Source organism: Atractosteus spatula, chromosome 13, assembly GCF_055471065.1.
Source record: "Atractosteus spatula isolate fAtrSpa1 chromosome 13, fAtrSpa1.hap1, whole genome shotgun sequence".
NCBI classification, from domain to species: Eukaryota; Metazoa; Chordata; class Actinopteri; order Semionotiformes; family Lepisosteidae; genus Atractosteus; species Atractosteus spatula.
The window spans coordinates 37,998,537-38,015,862 of record NC_142718.1 but is presented as its reverse complement, the minus strand read 5'-3'; the positions used below and the strand labels follow the sequence as shown (position 1 = coordinate 38,015,862).

The window sequence follows — 17,326 nt, the reverse complement described above, 5'->3', positions numbered from 1 at the left end:
AGTGTACTGAGGCTCCAATGATTAATTATGAATCAATAAGTTAATTGCATGACATCTGTAGACTAATGGGTGATAAAAGAGTTTTCCTCTTTTGATCACAGAAGCTGAGGCGACCTAGCTCCATTCTGATTTTTAAAACTGTTAGTGCGTGACCAATATTCATAGGCTTGCAACTTGCCAGATACAAAAACGAATGTTTCACTACCCATTTTGTGTCACTTCCTTGCTATTATTTTGAAGTATTAGATCAGAAATGGCTTGGTCTAGTGGATAAGTTTGAGATTGGTAGAAGAAAAGGTGCAGTGCACACTTCACTGGCTCACAGGTTGCTACATATCAGCGGCAATTATTCCAGATTGAAATGATATGTTTCTGTTTATGATGGCAGTTTTATCCAGGTGAAGATGTCTTTAGCCATCTGGGAAATCAGGAGGACGAAGGCTCTACTCACCACCCAAGTTATTGAGCCAGTGAACACTGACCTTAGGAATGTCTGGACCTACAACACAGAGGGGTTATTAAAACCAGGAATTCAGAGTTATCTGTGGTGCTGACAAATGATGGAAAATCACTGATTAAGATTCTTACTCAGAAAGAAAAAAAATGGGAAAAATACCATGTTAAGCAACAGCACAGGAAAATGTAAAGAACTATGAATATTAAGTATATTACTCATTAATATATAATTAAAAGCATATTTTTCATGGCAGCATATAACATCAACAGTGCAACAATGTATTATAATTTCCTAATGACCATAAGTAGTACTGTACATAGGGTTACTGTGAAGTATGTTTAATTTATACTGTATCATACCTTTACAATTTAGGATGGCACTCTGCAATGTTGGACTGAATTCAGCACTGACGAATGTACAAGTTCCATTATATAAACCACAAGTGAGGCATCGGCGATTAAAAGGCTCTTCCACTGACACCCTGGAAAAATGATTAGATCCCAAAAAACAGCTATAGTTACAATGATATAACCTTTCACATGTTTCTAAACACAATGTAAATATTTCCTGTGCAGTTTAAAAAACAATAAATAATATTTTTATTTGCATAGCCTCTGACATTATAGACAATGGAACATGCATTTGAGAGACCTTTAATTAAAACTAATCTGTGGACAGAAGAAAGGGGTAATGGATTTACATCTAGAGAGACTTTGATGTCTTTTAAAAAAAATACAGAAAATGGGAAACTGAAAGGGAAAGAATTACAGTAGAACAGGAAATGCTCATACCTGTATAACTGTCTCTGAGCTGAACTGTCCTCTGTACTGAGAAAGTAACTAGGGATAAAAAAGATACATTAAACAATCTGGAATTATCTTATTGTAGCTGCCTACACAATTTTGCTTTTTAAAGCAAATTTTCTTCCCTGTTAATTTACTTACTGTAAGACACTAATACCTGACCATAACTTACACAATCTGCTGAGTCTCGTCAAAGGCCAGGATTTCAGTGACTTCCCAGTTTCCAGATGTGAGGTGCCGAATGGTTATCTCCTCATTTCCTGACTGCAGTTGTTAGTAAAAAGGCATAAAACATAAGAAGGCTCTGTAAAAACTTTATGTACAGTATGAGCAACCTGGCCACAGGGATTAGGCCATTTAAATCCTTTAAATGCATTTGTGAACCATCATTTTGACCATCATGTAGTCTTTTACCCTTAAAGGCTTTCCCTTGGAGGCTATTAATATGCCGAGAACAAGAAGGACATGTTAGTAACCTACTTTAATGTTCCTCTCTACTTGGAATTTATACGATCAGGATAAAATGAGTTCTATAGTCCCAACTGTGCTTACAAAAGACAGGAAAGTACATTACAGAACAATGACAACCATTGGCTCAAACTTGCAGATGCCTTGGCAGCTACAATTCACATGGGCCAAAATGATACACAGCAGAGAGAGAATGTGTGCCTGGTGCTGAACTAACAGTGTGAATTCAGCAACATCAGCAGGGCAGCTGTAGAATTCACAGTATACTGTCATATCCCTGCTATGACCTTGAAAGCATTATCTGCAATTTAGCTTTGTTATTCTGTAATTTAATGATCACAAAAAGATCCATTGGTGAATGGGAATATATAGGCTCATTATGCAATGAGATATTAAAAATGTAGGATAATCATAATAAAATATAGATGTATTCGGAGGTGGCATAAACATTAGAGGCGGCATTAGCGAAGGGAATTTTTGAGGTTATAAAACTGATGAGACCCTGTCAGCTTCTAGACAGACGGCCAATAAAGCATCTAAATAGTAACTCTTGAAAGAATATGCTTTGCTTAACAAAATAAAAAACAGGAGAGCGTAGTCCTATTTAATCTCAGAAATGGCTAATTTACATTCTACAGCAGGGTAAAGTTTCACCCATTTAAAATGTCAATAGAACAAAGTGGATTATTAATATTGTGATATTAATGATAAACGTGCATCCTGGACAGCACACTCACACAGGCTTGTTGGTACTGTATCTTTACCTGATCAGAAAACATTGCAATATGATGAAAGTCTCCTCTCGCTCCATGCTTTATTGGTATTGTCAAGAAGAATTTACTTCCATCCTTTGAAAACACTGGCTGTTCATTCTGGAAGTCAAATAAAGGTAACTATAAAATTTATGGCAGCATAACAAAGGAATACCAAACAGTTTTATAGCATATTTTATTGCTTTGCTTTTAGCTTGACATGTCTGCTTTCCGAGGGCGCTCTAAGAAATGAACCTTTTTACAACTGGGATGCCAGCGCGCCCACATTAAATCCATTTACAGTGACTTGTATTCTGTGGGATGGGACCTCGTAATGCGTTTATCTAGAAGATTCTTTTAAGGCAACGTGCCACATCTGAAGGGGTAAATGTTCAGCTCTTGTCTTTAGAAACCACTGTGCATGTTTTTCACTGTGTTTAATGCAGGTTTATCAACAATAAAAAGATGTCTTCAGTTTAAAAAATATACTTAATATTCATGACAATGAATACAGAACAGATCATGTTCCATTTCACAGAACGTGAAGTCCTGTGGCCAAGAGAAGGTCATTTGGCCCATTGATCAGATCAGGGGATTTCTTCCAGCCCTTTCCTGAAAGAAATCTCACTTTCAAAAACATGACTGGGTAACTTTTTTCAATCCCTCCTAACCTTTTATGTAAAGATATGCTTTCTGTGGTCACTAGTATGCCAGGTGACATCATTCCCAAGTACTGTGAGCTCAGTTTTTACCTGTGCATTTGTATATTGAGATCAAAGAAAAATCATTGATTACTGAGGCTTTTTTATTAACTTACTTAGAGTTTACACTTTGCCTCTTTGTGACCACTTATTTGTAAGTAAAATGAATTGCCCAAATTAGAAGATAGATGTTCATATTCATATACATATGTATTAACATTTACAACATATGATATAAAGTTTACAGACAGGAACATCAAGAGTAGTTAGATAAAGATGCAATGCAACCACTAGTGCAAATCTAGTACTTACAATTTCTAAAAAAGTATAAATATTTAAAAAACATATATGGAAAAAATTGCCACCTCATGCTAGCACTCCATTATTTGTGTTAATAATGATAAATAAATTGTACCTGTCTGTCAAGCCAAATATCTGATGTCATCACATGTTTCTGATAAGGAAAAAACATCAAAATAATGTTAAATATTGGAAAAATAAAGACGCTACTGAACATTCTAAATTGCAATATACATACTTAATTATTTTAGGTTAGACTGCATTTGTTTAGGCTTACAAAATTACAAACCCAGTATTTGATGCTGAGCTCCTGTTGGATAAAAACAAGCAGGCCTCAAAAGCAGCACTGAAGCAGCCATCAATCTGCAATCTTTGATTGATGGTTAGATCAAAATCTTGATTGAACACCGGCCTTAATTTGAGTTAACCTATTAAACCTGATTTATATATTCGACACATCAGTTCTATGCCTAAATATTAGGGGACCCACCAGCTAAGTAGTAAAAAATATAATAGTTGCTGGATGCAGAACATTTAATTTAATGACTTAATTTAATTGTTATAATACAGTAAATGCGATAAACGTACAGTAAATAACAGATGTTCTTTCATTTGCAGTACCTTGACACATTCCCCACTGGAAGCCTCACAAACAGTAAGAATAGATGTATTCTGCGGTCTGTTCAGCCACCTCACTGACATACTGTAGTTGTCGGTCCATTTCACCATAGAGATATAGTAATCACTGAAGAAATATAATTAACACATATTTTAAGCATCCTTTATTAAAATAATATAATTTATACAATGCATCACAAAGCTCAAAGTAATTCAGAACTTATAGAGCCCAAAACCAGTAGTAGGATAAGCATATACAGTGAGCATCAAAGGAAACATCACTGTATTTATGCAAGTGGGTTTTAGAAACATAAAGTGTACAGATTTTGTATAATGATGGAACCTCTTTGAGTCATTGTAAATAAATAACCATTCATAACTGGTGACACACTCGTGTGACTTTGAGCTTTGCAAAAAAACTAAATCACCTCATTAGTGAGTCAACTGGTACAGGTGATTGGGAAAGGGCAGTACAGTAGGTTCAGTCAAGATGGGAACCCTTGTCTGACCTACACTCCAGATGTTGACTGGCCTTGGAAACCTGCACTTCTTGGTGTTTAAATTGTCATCTGGCCAATTGTCCTATGCCAACAGGTCAGGTGATAGAGGACAGCAGGTCATTCCCCAGAAGTTGTGGAATTTTTGTCTTGCCTGAAACTACAGTATCATCCTCTCACAGCAAATAAGGGATTTCATCTATTGAATGTCAAGCCATTGGTGATGGCTACCATAGTAGAACAGTGCAGCCAAGTCTTTTTTAGCAATAAATCTAGGATCTGTGGACACCTCCTAATAAATATCAGTAAGTGTGGTGTGGACAAGCAGAGAGATAAGCTAATTGATGTGCACTTCAATTGATGTGTAATCAATACAGATATTCAAGTGTAATGGTCGCTACAAAATAACCCTTGTAGCAATTGATGGCCGTCTTATTGCATAACGCCATGGGACTTCACTTGATGTCCTTCCTTCAGGCTTGTTTTGATGAAATAATATTCCAGCAGGACAATGTTCATCATCATGCTGCTCATGTGACGCTGGGCTGTCTTGGAAGATGAAATGTAACAGTTATATCATGCATGCCCTGATCGTCAGATTTATGTCACATGGAACTGCTCAATTAGTTGCTGGGGAGCTACTGTAGAAGGGCTGACTGGCTTCATCTTATTTATAACCTGTCTTATGCTGTTGTTCGTATGCTAGCGATGGCCACACACATTACTAGATTGTGGTTACACAGTATATCCTCTGCTAATCAACCCCGTTGATAATCAGCATAATGAATTTACTTATGTCATGAGCGTTTCATAAAATGTCAGCTTCAGCAAAAGTATTTTATCATTTTCCTGAAAATAACATTGTGAATTTGTTGCAGTTACAAGAGAGATTTTTCTTTTGATGCTCAGTACATTATGCTATAAGAAGCAACTGTCTAAGAATAGTAGAATACGTGCGAATCAAAACACAATGACATGTTGTTCTGTAAATATACTGAATTAAATCACCTAAAACCAAAAATATAGGTTGAATATCCCATGGAGATGTGCTTTTATACTGATAACATAAATAGATTTTCTATTCAATCAGTAAACATTCTGTCATAAATAAAATGTTAAAACAACACCGACCCCTTTTATTATAATCTATTTCCAGAAACAGTGCAAGTATAACATTTGGAATAACATCATTCAGGTTTTCTGCCAGAGTCTAATTTGGGCCTTTTTTTATAACTAGGTTTCTGCTCAGACAAGTCAAACATATACAGTACATGCACCCACAGAGCTATGAGACTTGTAATTAGTTTGAAACTGTGTGCATTTGCCACCTATACAGTGCAAGCAATACCCAGAGAAAGCTACTGTACATGAATGAACTGAAGGGAGGATCTGCGAGTTTAACAAATTGATGCAACATAACATCTCAGCTGAATGGCAATTAACCAGTGCTCCAGAGGCATCATGTAAAAATGACTGTAAAAGTGACTAAAATCACCACAAGAGAAAAACAAGTGTTTTCAGTCATCAGTAGAAAAGGAAAAAAAATACCTGTTTTGAAAGCTGTTGGGAGGCACCATCTCCACTGTTTGTGTCGCCACATTAACGTTTACCACATAGAGTTTTACTGTAGGGTTCACCTGGCCTGCCTTTAAAGCACGACAAATAAAATGTAAAAAACTTAAAGTGTAATATGCATTCTGTGAGGGAGTGTCAAAGGTTGACACCTCATCCTCAGTTCATTATCTCCTCCTCTTCACCCACTCATCACATTCCTTTCTGGCCACCAGCGTTTAATGCGCGTGATAAGAGTTAAAAAAAACATTTGACTCTCGGTTATCAAGAGCACAAATTACTGAAACAAAACAGAATCCATGTCAGCAGTTCTGTCAAACCCTAATTCAGATGGAGAAGGGGCACGATCTAAGTAGTGAGCTCTATTTCAGTAACTTATCTGCCTAAGGAGCAACCATCCATCCGTAAGGATGGGGCTGTCACAACCCCCCATTTAAAGAAGGATGAGTCAGGGAGCTGCTGCAAGGGTGAAGATGGGGTGGAGGGAGGGGGGTGAAAACAAAACTTGTGGGCGAGTCAATGAGAACATTGATATGTAGGCAGGTGGAAGTGGCAGAGATTAGGGTTTGACCTTCTCCTGAACCTTGGATTGAAACTCCATTTTACCAATTCGATTTTTCAGTGTCTTTTGGCAATTTGCCTCCGATGACATGTAATGCAATGCATGATTGTATGACTATATCTGCTCATCATTTCCAATTTCCAATGTTTAATCTGTCGTGATCCCTTCAAATCACAACCAACCTTTGCTGTTTAAAATATTAACCAAATATAACGTTACCTTTACAAAGAATGGTGAACGAATCAAGGAAATCAGTTTGCAACTTTAAACAGATCAATTGCATTTCCCTCTTAATTCAGTTAATAAAGTGACACTGATGAGTAGCCGTGTGCATCACCCAAGTGAGTACTGCACTTCACCGTTTGCTGAAATGTCCCCCACCCCCATAAGGGACGTATTTAGAGATCCTTTAAAATAAGGAACACTATACAAAAGCAAGCAATTAATATGTAATCATAACTTAGAAGGACAAACGTAAAGACTGTAAAATGTTATTCTGCCAGAGGTTTTAAAGATTTATTTGCTTAATTTAGACGTTTTTTGCTTCACAGCAGGAGCTGAAACATATTCTTGTCTGCAATGGAATCCATTTAAAAATACTTTTAAGTTCCATTTTTATTCAGATTCAGAAGAGAATATATTTTCATTGTACAGTATTAGATTAACAAGATGATCATGAGCAGAGCAGGTCCACATTTAAAAATAATAGTGAAATTATCCTCATAGCAGAGGACTTTAAAACTTTGAGTATTACTGTAATACATAAAAGTCTGGACATTTAGACAAGTTAAAAATCCAGCCGTCAGTACCTGTAGTGAATTGTTCCCATGCACACCAAAATTCTTAGCTATCGACACCATGTATAGTTTTATCTATTCTAACTAGCACATGCATTTATAATTATCAAATTGGTGCTGTATCAAATGCCAGTAGCTATATCACCCTGCAACTCACCACTGAGCTAAGCAGGTGCGAGCCTGGCCAGTACCTGGATGAGAGACTCCTGGGAAAACGATGGTTGCTGCTGGAAGTGGTGTTAGTGGAACCACTAGGGGCGCTCACCCTGCAGTCTGTGTGGGACATAACGCCCTCAGTAAAACTGAGGTCCTGACTGTGGTCATTAAAAATCCAAGGGCATTTCTTGAAAAAGAGTAGGGGTGTTAGTTACCCTATCATCCTTGATAAATTTCACACTGGCCCTTACCAATCATGGCCTCCTAATAATCCTCATCTCTGATTTGGCTTCATCACTCTGCTCTCCTCCACACTGATCGCTGGTGTGTGGTGAGCGCTCTGGCGCAATCACATCGTCCAGGTGGGGCTGCAAATTGGTGGTAGTGGAGGGGAGTCCCCATTACCTGTAAAGTGCTTTGAGTGAAGTGTCCAGAATAGTGTTATACAGTACAGTTTAAGTGTAAGGAATTATTATTGCTGTAAATACTGTGTAAATCGTGCCAATTGGCTTATGGCTCACACTGTATACTGTACTGAAAAGAGAAGAACGAAAACACAACGTTTTGGCCGTGGAGCCTTCTTCGGGTGTCAGGTGTTGACACCTGAAGAAGGCTCCACGGCCAAAATGTTGTGTTTTCTTTCTTCTCTTTTCAGCATGGAATAAACCTTTACTTGCTCCTTTACAGCCTACGCATACTGATGCAGCTGCCCACCTGAACTATATACTGTATATATACACACTGTTTAAAATTTCAGCTGATGGGTCCATTCATATTTTCAAGGGTCCTTTAATCCTTGAGCAGGTCATAGACGCTGCAAAGTTTCTTGCTGCTTGTTTGCAGCCTATAACATTTCCAACGACACTCCCGCTAGCAGTAAATCACACCACTCGAGATGAATTATAACACGAGGCATAGAAGGGGAAGGCGAGGTATGAAGAAGGAACTCTAACAGCCTATCATATTTAATTATCTCTGGACTTCCCTATATACTTTTTTAGATATTGAGTCTCAAGTTAATCCTTTTACCTTAGGATAGGGATATTGCTGTCCTCTGGGGTACAGACTGCCTGTTAAGCGAGGAAGGGCCATGTTTGGAACCAGGGAGTCATTAATCATCAGGAATGCCAGCTTTTCTCCGTCTGGGGACCACCAGTGGGCAACGTGTGACTGCAGCAGCTCCACTGCAAGCAATTTGTATTTGTCACAAATGGAAAACATGGTAGGCGTTTCGGCTGTAACTGTCAATGAATGGCAAAGTGAGATGTGCCCCCAGGCGAGTGACAAGCCGAAATGCGTTTCAGGTTGATCATGCTATCAAGACATTGCTCTATCACAGCATTAACATGGACTGCGTGTGAAAAGACAGATCAAGAATACTCCTGTAAGATCCATTCTGCTGTTATTAAGGCATAATGTCTTTATGAAATACATGCATTCTCCCTGCCCAGGCTGTCAATGTTCTTAGGCATACTAGAAATATCTCTTAGAATCCTTTTATTTTCAACTTTCTTTTCCACAGCGTATGTATGATGAACCTAGTGGAGGAAGTTATAATAACAATTTAAAACAATGTTTCGACAAAACTAGACTAAAACTGTGTTTGTTCTATTTCAAATCAAGAATACCTTCCATGTAGCCTGCTACACCAACACAAGACTTGAAGAAAATTTCTGAATACTGTACAAGATTATGTTTCTCAAATGGTTATATTCCTTGATTCTGTATTAACCGTTTCAGTACAGGAAAGATGGGGATGGTCCACAAAGCCATAAATAATTTGATGAAAGAGGATACTTGTGTTCAAGATGCAGTCTTTGTCCTGCAGGAGTTTGGAGGAGGAGGAGAAGATGAAATGCTTATCATATGACAATGTTGGTTGAGTAGTCTAAGGATCACAACTGGTAAGAAGAATGGGTGCTTATAATTAATTGTGCCATGTTCCATGTTAATACAAAGCAGAAAGCAAAGCAAAAATGAAACTGACATTTTAGAACTAATTCAGATAGTTATTCCAACTGCTTTCTTCTTGAAACTTAATGAGCTTACTGTATGTGTTTGAAAGGTGCCATAGTATTAGGGTGTTTAGTAATGTTGAAAATATAACAGTTGTAAACTTTCCATTCCAACAGGATGAAAAAATCTTCCATTGTAAAAACAATTTAGAACAACAACATCTTTTGTGACATTAAGACTTTTTTAAACCAGTTGAATGTAATGTCATGTCAGTGAACACCACACTGCAAAGTAACTGCTAATTAGCACAGTGACGAACTAAAACTCAAGGTTACGTTTTGTTTCAAAACATTTCTGTATTTTTAAATAAAGCATTTGTGGTTCCTAACATCAGCGAAAAGTTTAATAAGATTTCTTGCTTCAGAGGCATCAGCATATTGGGGTAAACAATAACAGCTGTTAGAACTTTGTGTTTCAAACTGGGTATATCATTTTTATGCATAAGATGTTTCTTTAAAATAAGTGCATACACATGCACATCATGGTGGTATAAACAAAAAGGGAACATCCTCAACACTTTTTTTTTGCTTTATGATAGCTAGATTTCAGAACTTGCTCATTTGTATTCTATGTACTGTATTATGGTCAGAAATGAGGCTGGAGGACAGCTTTTGTGTTGTCTAGTTTAGATGTATGAGAATGATGATTAAGTTTATTGAAACTTTTACATAATAACTTTCTTTTACTGTATGCATGATATGTGATACTGGTTTGGTTTATCCTTTAATTAAGGAAACATAACTTACCTTCATACAGCCAGTCTGCAATCCCATTGAAAACAACTCCTTCTTTTCCTGATGATGTGAGCCTCAGGGAATTGCTCTGTCTGTCACTCTGGTAGTAAATGTTATTTTCAAAAATATAAACCTGCAATTCACAAAAAGCAAAGCGTTAAATAAGTGTATATATAGGCCATGTTGTTCTTATTGAAAAACAAAATAATAATTTCTCTCTCCATGATCTATGGAATCAACTGAACAAATGACTAATTATGAATTCAGATTGAGTTCAACAGAGTAACTACTGTAACTGAAGGAGGCTTGAACCTAATTCATTTAACAACAAACCACTTTTATTAAATTCCTGTCTTTTGTACATATGCCTTTTTCTGTACATCGGAGACATTTAATAGCCATTTTCACAGACTGAGAGATCTACTTTCTCTTGGAAGCAACATGGATAAATTAAGTGAATGGCAGTCTGCCATACAGAATATGTTCTAGATAAATTATATAAAATTAAAGGGGGAAGACCATTCCTTGTATTATAATTAATCAGCTTTTTAGTGCATTACTTTATTATTATACTGTACAAATAAAAGTTTTAATTACCGTGTTCTAAAACTACCTGAGTTTTATACTCACCTATTTGGTAACATAAAACTTTATGTTCTTGTTTCACAGCAAGCACAGAATAAAAATGGAAGCATAACTGACGCTTCTAAAAAAGACAACTCTTTTAATGTCTAAAATACACAGTAATCCATTATAACAAAGGCCGTCGATTCCTGGTAGCTAGTCTCTTTCACAGGGACCAAACAGGGACTCCAGATAACCTTGACAAACTCCACACAGAAGGTGCCATAGCCAGGAACTGATCTCAAGAGCAAAGAGCTATAACAAGCCAACAAGCCTATCCAGTGTTTAATCTAATATATAACGCTACATATCACCATAAACATAGAGGTAGGTCAGTTTTGAAAAGAACCCCTTTTTATCTCACAATAATACATTCATTGGCTTCCTTTGCAGTCGAGGATGATTGTTTTCCTTTAACCCAAAGGTGACCAACAATATGGGACCTGCACACTCTCTGGCAGGCGGCGCTGGTGTTGTCTCTGGAGATATCAGGTCGTGTAAGGACGCCTGCGTGTGACATATTTCATTAGAAGAAATGGCTGCACACCAGCTTCCAGTCATATCTTGACAGCAAACGGCCTTGATCTATCATGGAGAACGATGTGATGGGAGGTCTTATTCTGATGAAGCCGGTTCTGATGCACACCAGGAGAGCAGGTGAGATATTCCAGGCCTTCACTCTTCAGAACCCATGTATTTGAAGGATTCGGGAATCCCCCCAGGCCCTCATGGTCACCAAAGTGGTTCCAGGACTAAAGTAGACTATCTGTCCTTTACCTTGACTAACAGCCCAGGTGCAATAGCCAGGATACACAGTGCAAGGAAAGTGTGGGTAAGGTTCATATTTTACATTGTTTGGGAATTAGGTGGTTAATATTAGCAGTCTTGATCTACAAAATGACAACTCCTTACTGCTGCTAAATCTGCCCAAGAAGATGCATCTTCCATGACACATCAAGTCACACAAACAGCTCTCCACAAATCAAAATCGGAACTCTGCCATGAGCAGGTCTCCACTACACCTGGATTCTAATAAAAACATGAGAAAATATCACTGAAAAAGTGCCCAGGTAGCCCTAGACTATAAACCTGAGCTACAATCCCCCTCATCCATATATAGTAAATGCATATTCTGCCAGTGTTGTGTATTTTTCCAGAGTAAACAGGCATTCTTTACAAACAGAAGCATTTATTTACCCATCTAATCTCTGAACCCCATCTCAGCAAGTGTCTCATCATCTACAGTCTGCTGTGCAGTGTTTCATTCTTTTTTTTTTCTTTCTTGCTATTTTGTCAGAATTGTATGGTAATGAAAACTACACAGTTTAATTAAGTTATTATTAATATTTTAATTTTTTAGAACTGTTTTTACATTAATAATAAGCGTGAATAGCTTCAGTTTGAATACAGTACCAGCACATATTGTACTAGTTGATCATTGTGATCACAAAATAAAACCACGTAAAAGGCTATGGATATGGATGTATCAGTCTAAACTAGGGATATATGGATATAGATTTTTCAGTCTTTGCTCAGCATATATGGATTTAGACATACAGTATCACCCTTTGCTAGGGTAGATGTAAAGTTGCACCTAGGAGATATAACAAACAGAATTACAAATTCTTGGCTTGCAGGTCGGGCTGAGACTTTTGATCCTTATGATGGACTAAAAAGAAGTTTCTCTGTACATTGCATTTTGAAAAGTACTATTTGTACATAGTTTTGAGAAAAAAAAATGTTGAGAGTATCAAAGCAAAGTAATTTACTGTTTTTTTTACTAAATTAATAAACATAAGAAATGCTGTGTTGAAATGTATTTGTCAACAACGTTGCTTTCAGATTGATTATTCGTTTTTTCCTAGCACATCCTAATTAAGAGGGTCTAACAAATTAAATGATATTTAATTTATTAAGAACTAAGATATACAGTACTGTAGGGTTCTGGAGCTTATACAGTATCTGCAAATTTAAAAAGCAAAAGAAGAAACTTTCCACAGGTGTGTATTTATTTGAATTGACATGGGGATAAAAACCCCCATGTAATAAGACATGTTATTGCCGCAAACAGAAGTTATATTAGTGGATTAAATCAAATCTGCTGCCATTGTGCTGCCATTGAACTTTGATTTAATCACACTTATGTGGTCTTTTCTTACTAACTGTTCTCTGTGAAATCAATGACATGGTATTATGAGCACAGATGAGCTTGTACTGTGTAATCGAGTCCACACCTTGCAGTCCAGGTTTTTGTGAGCAGTTACTGTAAACAATGTAACTATTAGCAAAAGTTAATATAGTGTACGACTTGCATCCCCCACCCAGTAATGAAAAGAATTATTCTGATCCATTGAAGAAAATTGAAACTCATTATTTTTAAAAATCAGATCAACTAAACGAGCATTGACACTAAATAGCATTACAAAAGTATAGCTAAAGGAAAAAGGCCCACTGAATGGCACATAATAGTTGTATTGATTGCCCCTCTTTGGAGCACTAGGCATGTTGGGAGAAATCACCCGATAAAGAGAGCAGAAATGATAAAGTTTAATAGAAACCTGATCAAAACTTCCATTGCAATAATTACATCAAATCTGCTGTAGCTTTCCACTCTGAAGATGAAAAGAAAGTTTTCTTTACCAGCTGTTGCTTTTGAATTCCCCAGGACGCATACTGTAACGCTGAATCTGGTACCTCAGGAGGGTTCAGAGGCACAATCTCCCTTGAGTTTCAACAACAGAAAGAAATGACCCTTAGAAAACATATGACCTGTTATATGCTTTTGCATGTTACTTTGTCTTTCAGATACATACCTTGTATGCAGGTCATATACTGAATATGAAGCTGTAAAGGAGTACTTGTAAACCTAGAAAACAAAAGCAAAACTAATTAAATAAATTATTTTTCTGTTTTTAATACTTCAACATTTTAAGGCCTGTATCATATTACAATAAGAAAAAAAACTATTAGTGAGAAAGGAACTAGCACTGTGTAAAATAAGCTTATACAGTATGTTCACATTATTTGTAATTCACATCTTTTCATATCATGCTATGATACTGTAATCATATTTTTAAAAAGTGTATTGCTTTAAAATAGGTACTCCTGTACTGTATATCTGCCTTGTGTGAAAGCTGTGATTAGTAGAACTTTTAGATAACAAAACTATACTATGTAAACTGTATTAGAATAAAACACGCAGCATATATTCAAAGAATCGAATCTGGTTTATCCTACCAGACAGCTTGGCCTCTAGACTATACTATAATTAGAATAATTTCAGCAAACTGTAGTTGTAAGCAAACCACTTAGATTTGTATTTCTAATGTGTTGAATAAGATTATTTGTTAGTTCATACAGTAATAATAAGTCATATTAATTATTGTTAGGAGTTGTAACAACTATCGACAAGAAAACATATCAACATGGATGTGAAAAAAAATGAGAAAAAAAAAGCTTTTGAAAAATGTTCATCAGTCAGGTGAGTCAATAATATCGCACAAGCATATCAGGAGCTGAGACTGAATTTGCATGTTAATATAAAAAAGACAACAACCAAGCACACATTAAAAAATACAATAAAAATGATCATCACAGACCTCGAAGGAGTTCAATTACCCATGGAGATGATGGGTCCTTGACTGATGTACCTGTCTCTCAGTGCTCAATCTTAATTTGAAATCTCAAGGGAACTCCAGTGTCTTTCAGGGAAAGGAAATAAAGCAATCGTATTATGATAAGTTATCTGTCAGAGAATGGCAGGGGGAGGCATCCTCTATAGTCAATTTGATGTACAGCTCTGCAATGCCCTGCCTTTTTGATAAAACTGTCATAGTAGGTCTGAAATGCTGATTGCTGTACAGATAAAAGAGGTAAAGATCTCTGAGCGTAAACATTGCCTCCTTTCAGTGCTACAGTATAACAAAAGCATCTTGTTAGTTTTTAAATTATTTTTGTCACTGGAGTATTTACAGTATAGGTCCACCAGACATACAGTATAGGGTCTACATTATATGCAGGGAACCCTTAGAGTTATTTCCTTACTTAGAACTCTGATCCTGTAGGAAATATGAAAACAGGATGAAGTTATCAGATTAGTCAGGAACTTGGCACTTTCAGCAGCTTTTACAAAGAAAATAGCCCAAGTGCTGTACAACTTTAGTTGTTCTGTTTGCAGGCACGTCTGCTGGCAAGCTGAAGCATCTGATATAATTGATACAATTATTACCCTCTCCCACCAGGGCTAATTTTCCTAGGAACCTATTAACCTATTAATACTGTGGCTAAGGATTGCCGGTTGCTGGAAGGTTGCCAGTTCAAATCCAGTGGCCAGCAGAGGAATCCTACTCCTTAACCCTTAACCCCAATTGCTCCAGGGGTGCCTTATAAATGGCTGACCCTGAGCTCTGACCCCAAGCTTCTCTCTCCCCATCTGTGTGTCTCATGGAGAGCAAGCTGGGGTATGAGAAAAGACAAATTCCTAATGCAAGAAATTGTATATGGCTAATAAAGTGATCTTATTTCATCTTAACCTACCTGTATGTCTTCGCATTGTGGGAGCAAACAGGGAGAACATTCAAACTCCAGACTGATAGCATAACATACCGTGTAAAACATCCTTATGTTCCCTACATAATACACACACTTGCATACAAAAAGAATTGTAAATTAGAAATGGAATATTAGTTTTTATGTTGTTCTTTGATATTTTACTCATGGCCTACCCTTTTCTACAAATTCAAAGGATTTTGTAGCGGCCCTTTTTACAGATGTGTTTCTGGCGCTTTGCCTTAAGAAGTTCAGCGCTTACAAAGCATTTGTATTTTTAGCAGCTACTGTCTCCCAAAAAATGAAAATGATATTTTACATCTCTAGAACAGCCCTTAGGAATTCTAATCAGCAAAAAGCGCTGTATCTGATTAAGACGTACATCTTAAAAAATTCCAATATTAAAGTTCTGTATGGGCAAGAACTGTTTGTGGTCATGTATTCCATGTCTTTTAATATATGCATACTGTATTTATACCAGGCACAACAGTAGCATGGCTGCTACATCACAGCCACAGTACAAAGTCCTGAGTTTGTTTCCCATCTGGGGCTTCTTCCTGATTGGATTTTCCATGTTTTCCTCATGTTTCCATGGGCTTTACTGGGTGCTTCAATTTCTTCGTACTCCCCCCAAAACAAACACGTTTGTTGAAGTGAGAGTGCTAAATCATTCCCAAGAGAAAGAGAGCTAGCATACACATTATTTCCAATTGTAAACTGTATGAGGTGGGTGGCATTGCTTTCCTATACTGAAAAGAGATTTGACTGACAAACATATTGATGGCATATTGATATACTGTATACATAAAGCATCCCCATTGCCCCAAATTAAACAAAGGGATTTGAAAAGGAAAAACAGGCTACAAAATGGTTGTTATCAAGAGGTACAATACCATTGTTTTATGATACTTTTAATTTCTACTGCTGGCATTTAATGGAGAACTGCAGATCCAATTTCTCAGACCTGTTATTAAATCTCGGTAACAAAACAATTGATGTTATAGAAAAATACAAATTTTGAATTAAGCACCAAACTGCGAACTATGTGAAAGTGCTGTAAGTCGCCATGGTGACGCAACTCGCATTCAAGTTCCAACGAATGGCCATTAATGTGGCCCTTCCCACTCACTAGTTTCCATTATGAATAATGTAATGTAATGTGCAAGTGTATAAATACAGGTTGTGCAACAGATATTTCACCACAGAAATGTTCCAACATGATGTTTGCATGCAGAGTTAACAAGTAGGATTTGTCAGCAGTGTTGAAATCGAAAGCAATATTTGCTTAAATGGACGTTTTGTTGCCTCGTTCTGAATTACATAACACGGCACTGCGCAAATTTTGTCTATTTTGTGATGTGAATTGAAGGTTTTACAGGTTACTGTGCACACTTTACTGTCATTGTGGCTTGAAATGCTGATTCTTTTTAACCCCGAAATCTGAAAATAGTATTGAGTTCCCCTATATTGGATATACAGTAGGATTTTTCAAGTAAATTAGTAAACGTGTAAATTTCAAGCAATGTACATTTCAAACATTTTTAAAAGTTAAAAAAAAGTTTAAATTAATGACCTGTACACTAGAAATTGTCTACACATATGCAATTTAAATGTTTCCATAGATTAACTTCAGAAGCGTTCACATAAGCATTTTATCAAGTTATATGCAGAGTGCATGGGTTCAACCCCTATTACAGAAATCTATATTACAATTATCAGAC

The 17,326-nt window shown here is 36.7% G+C and overlaps 1 protein-coding gene across 1 annotated transcript in view; it reads right to left on the bottom strand.

The window, feature by feature from the left end:
• LOC148822379 (inactive dipeptidyl peptidase 10-like) overlaps positions 1-17,326 on the bottom strand; it is a 121,451-nt gene that overhangs the window by 7,620 nt on the left and 96,505 nt on the right. The window contains exons 6-17 of the mRNA XM_088930505.1: positions 13,871-13,923; positions 13,698-13,779; positions 10,446-10,566; positions 8,713-8,867; positions 6,145-6,242; positions 4,103-4,226; positions 3,597-3,635; positions 2,493-2,600; positions 1,433-1,524; positions 1,249-1,296; positions 817-938; positions 452-499 (exon numbers count right to left, since the gene is read on the bottom strand). Coding sequence (XP_088786631.1) covers positions 452-499; positions 817-938; positions 1,249-1,296; positions 1,433-1,524; positions 2,493-2,600; positions 3,597-3,635; positions 4,103-4,226; positions 6,145-6,242; positions 8,713-8,867; positions 10,446-10,566; positions 13,698-13,779; positions 13,871-13,923 — 1,090 coding nt within the window. The remainder of the gene's footprint in view (positions 1-451; positions 500-816; positions 939-1,248; positions 1,297-1,432; positions 1,525-2,492; positions 2,601-3,596; positions 3,636-4,102; positions 4,227-6,144; positions 6,243-8,712; positions 8,868-10,445; positions 10,567-13,697; positions 13,780-13,870; positions 13,924-17,326) is intronic.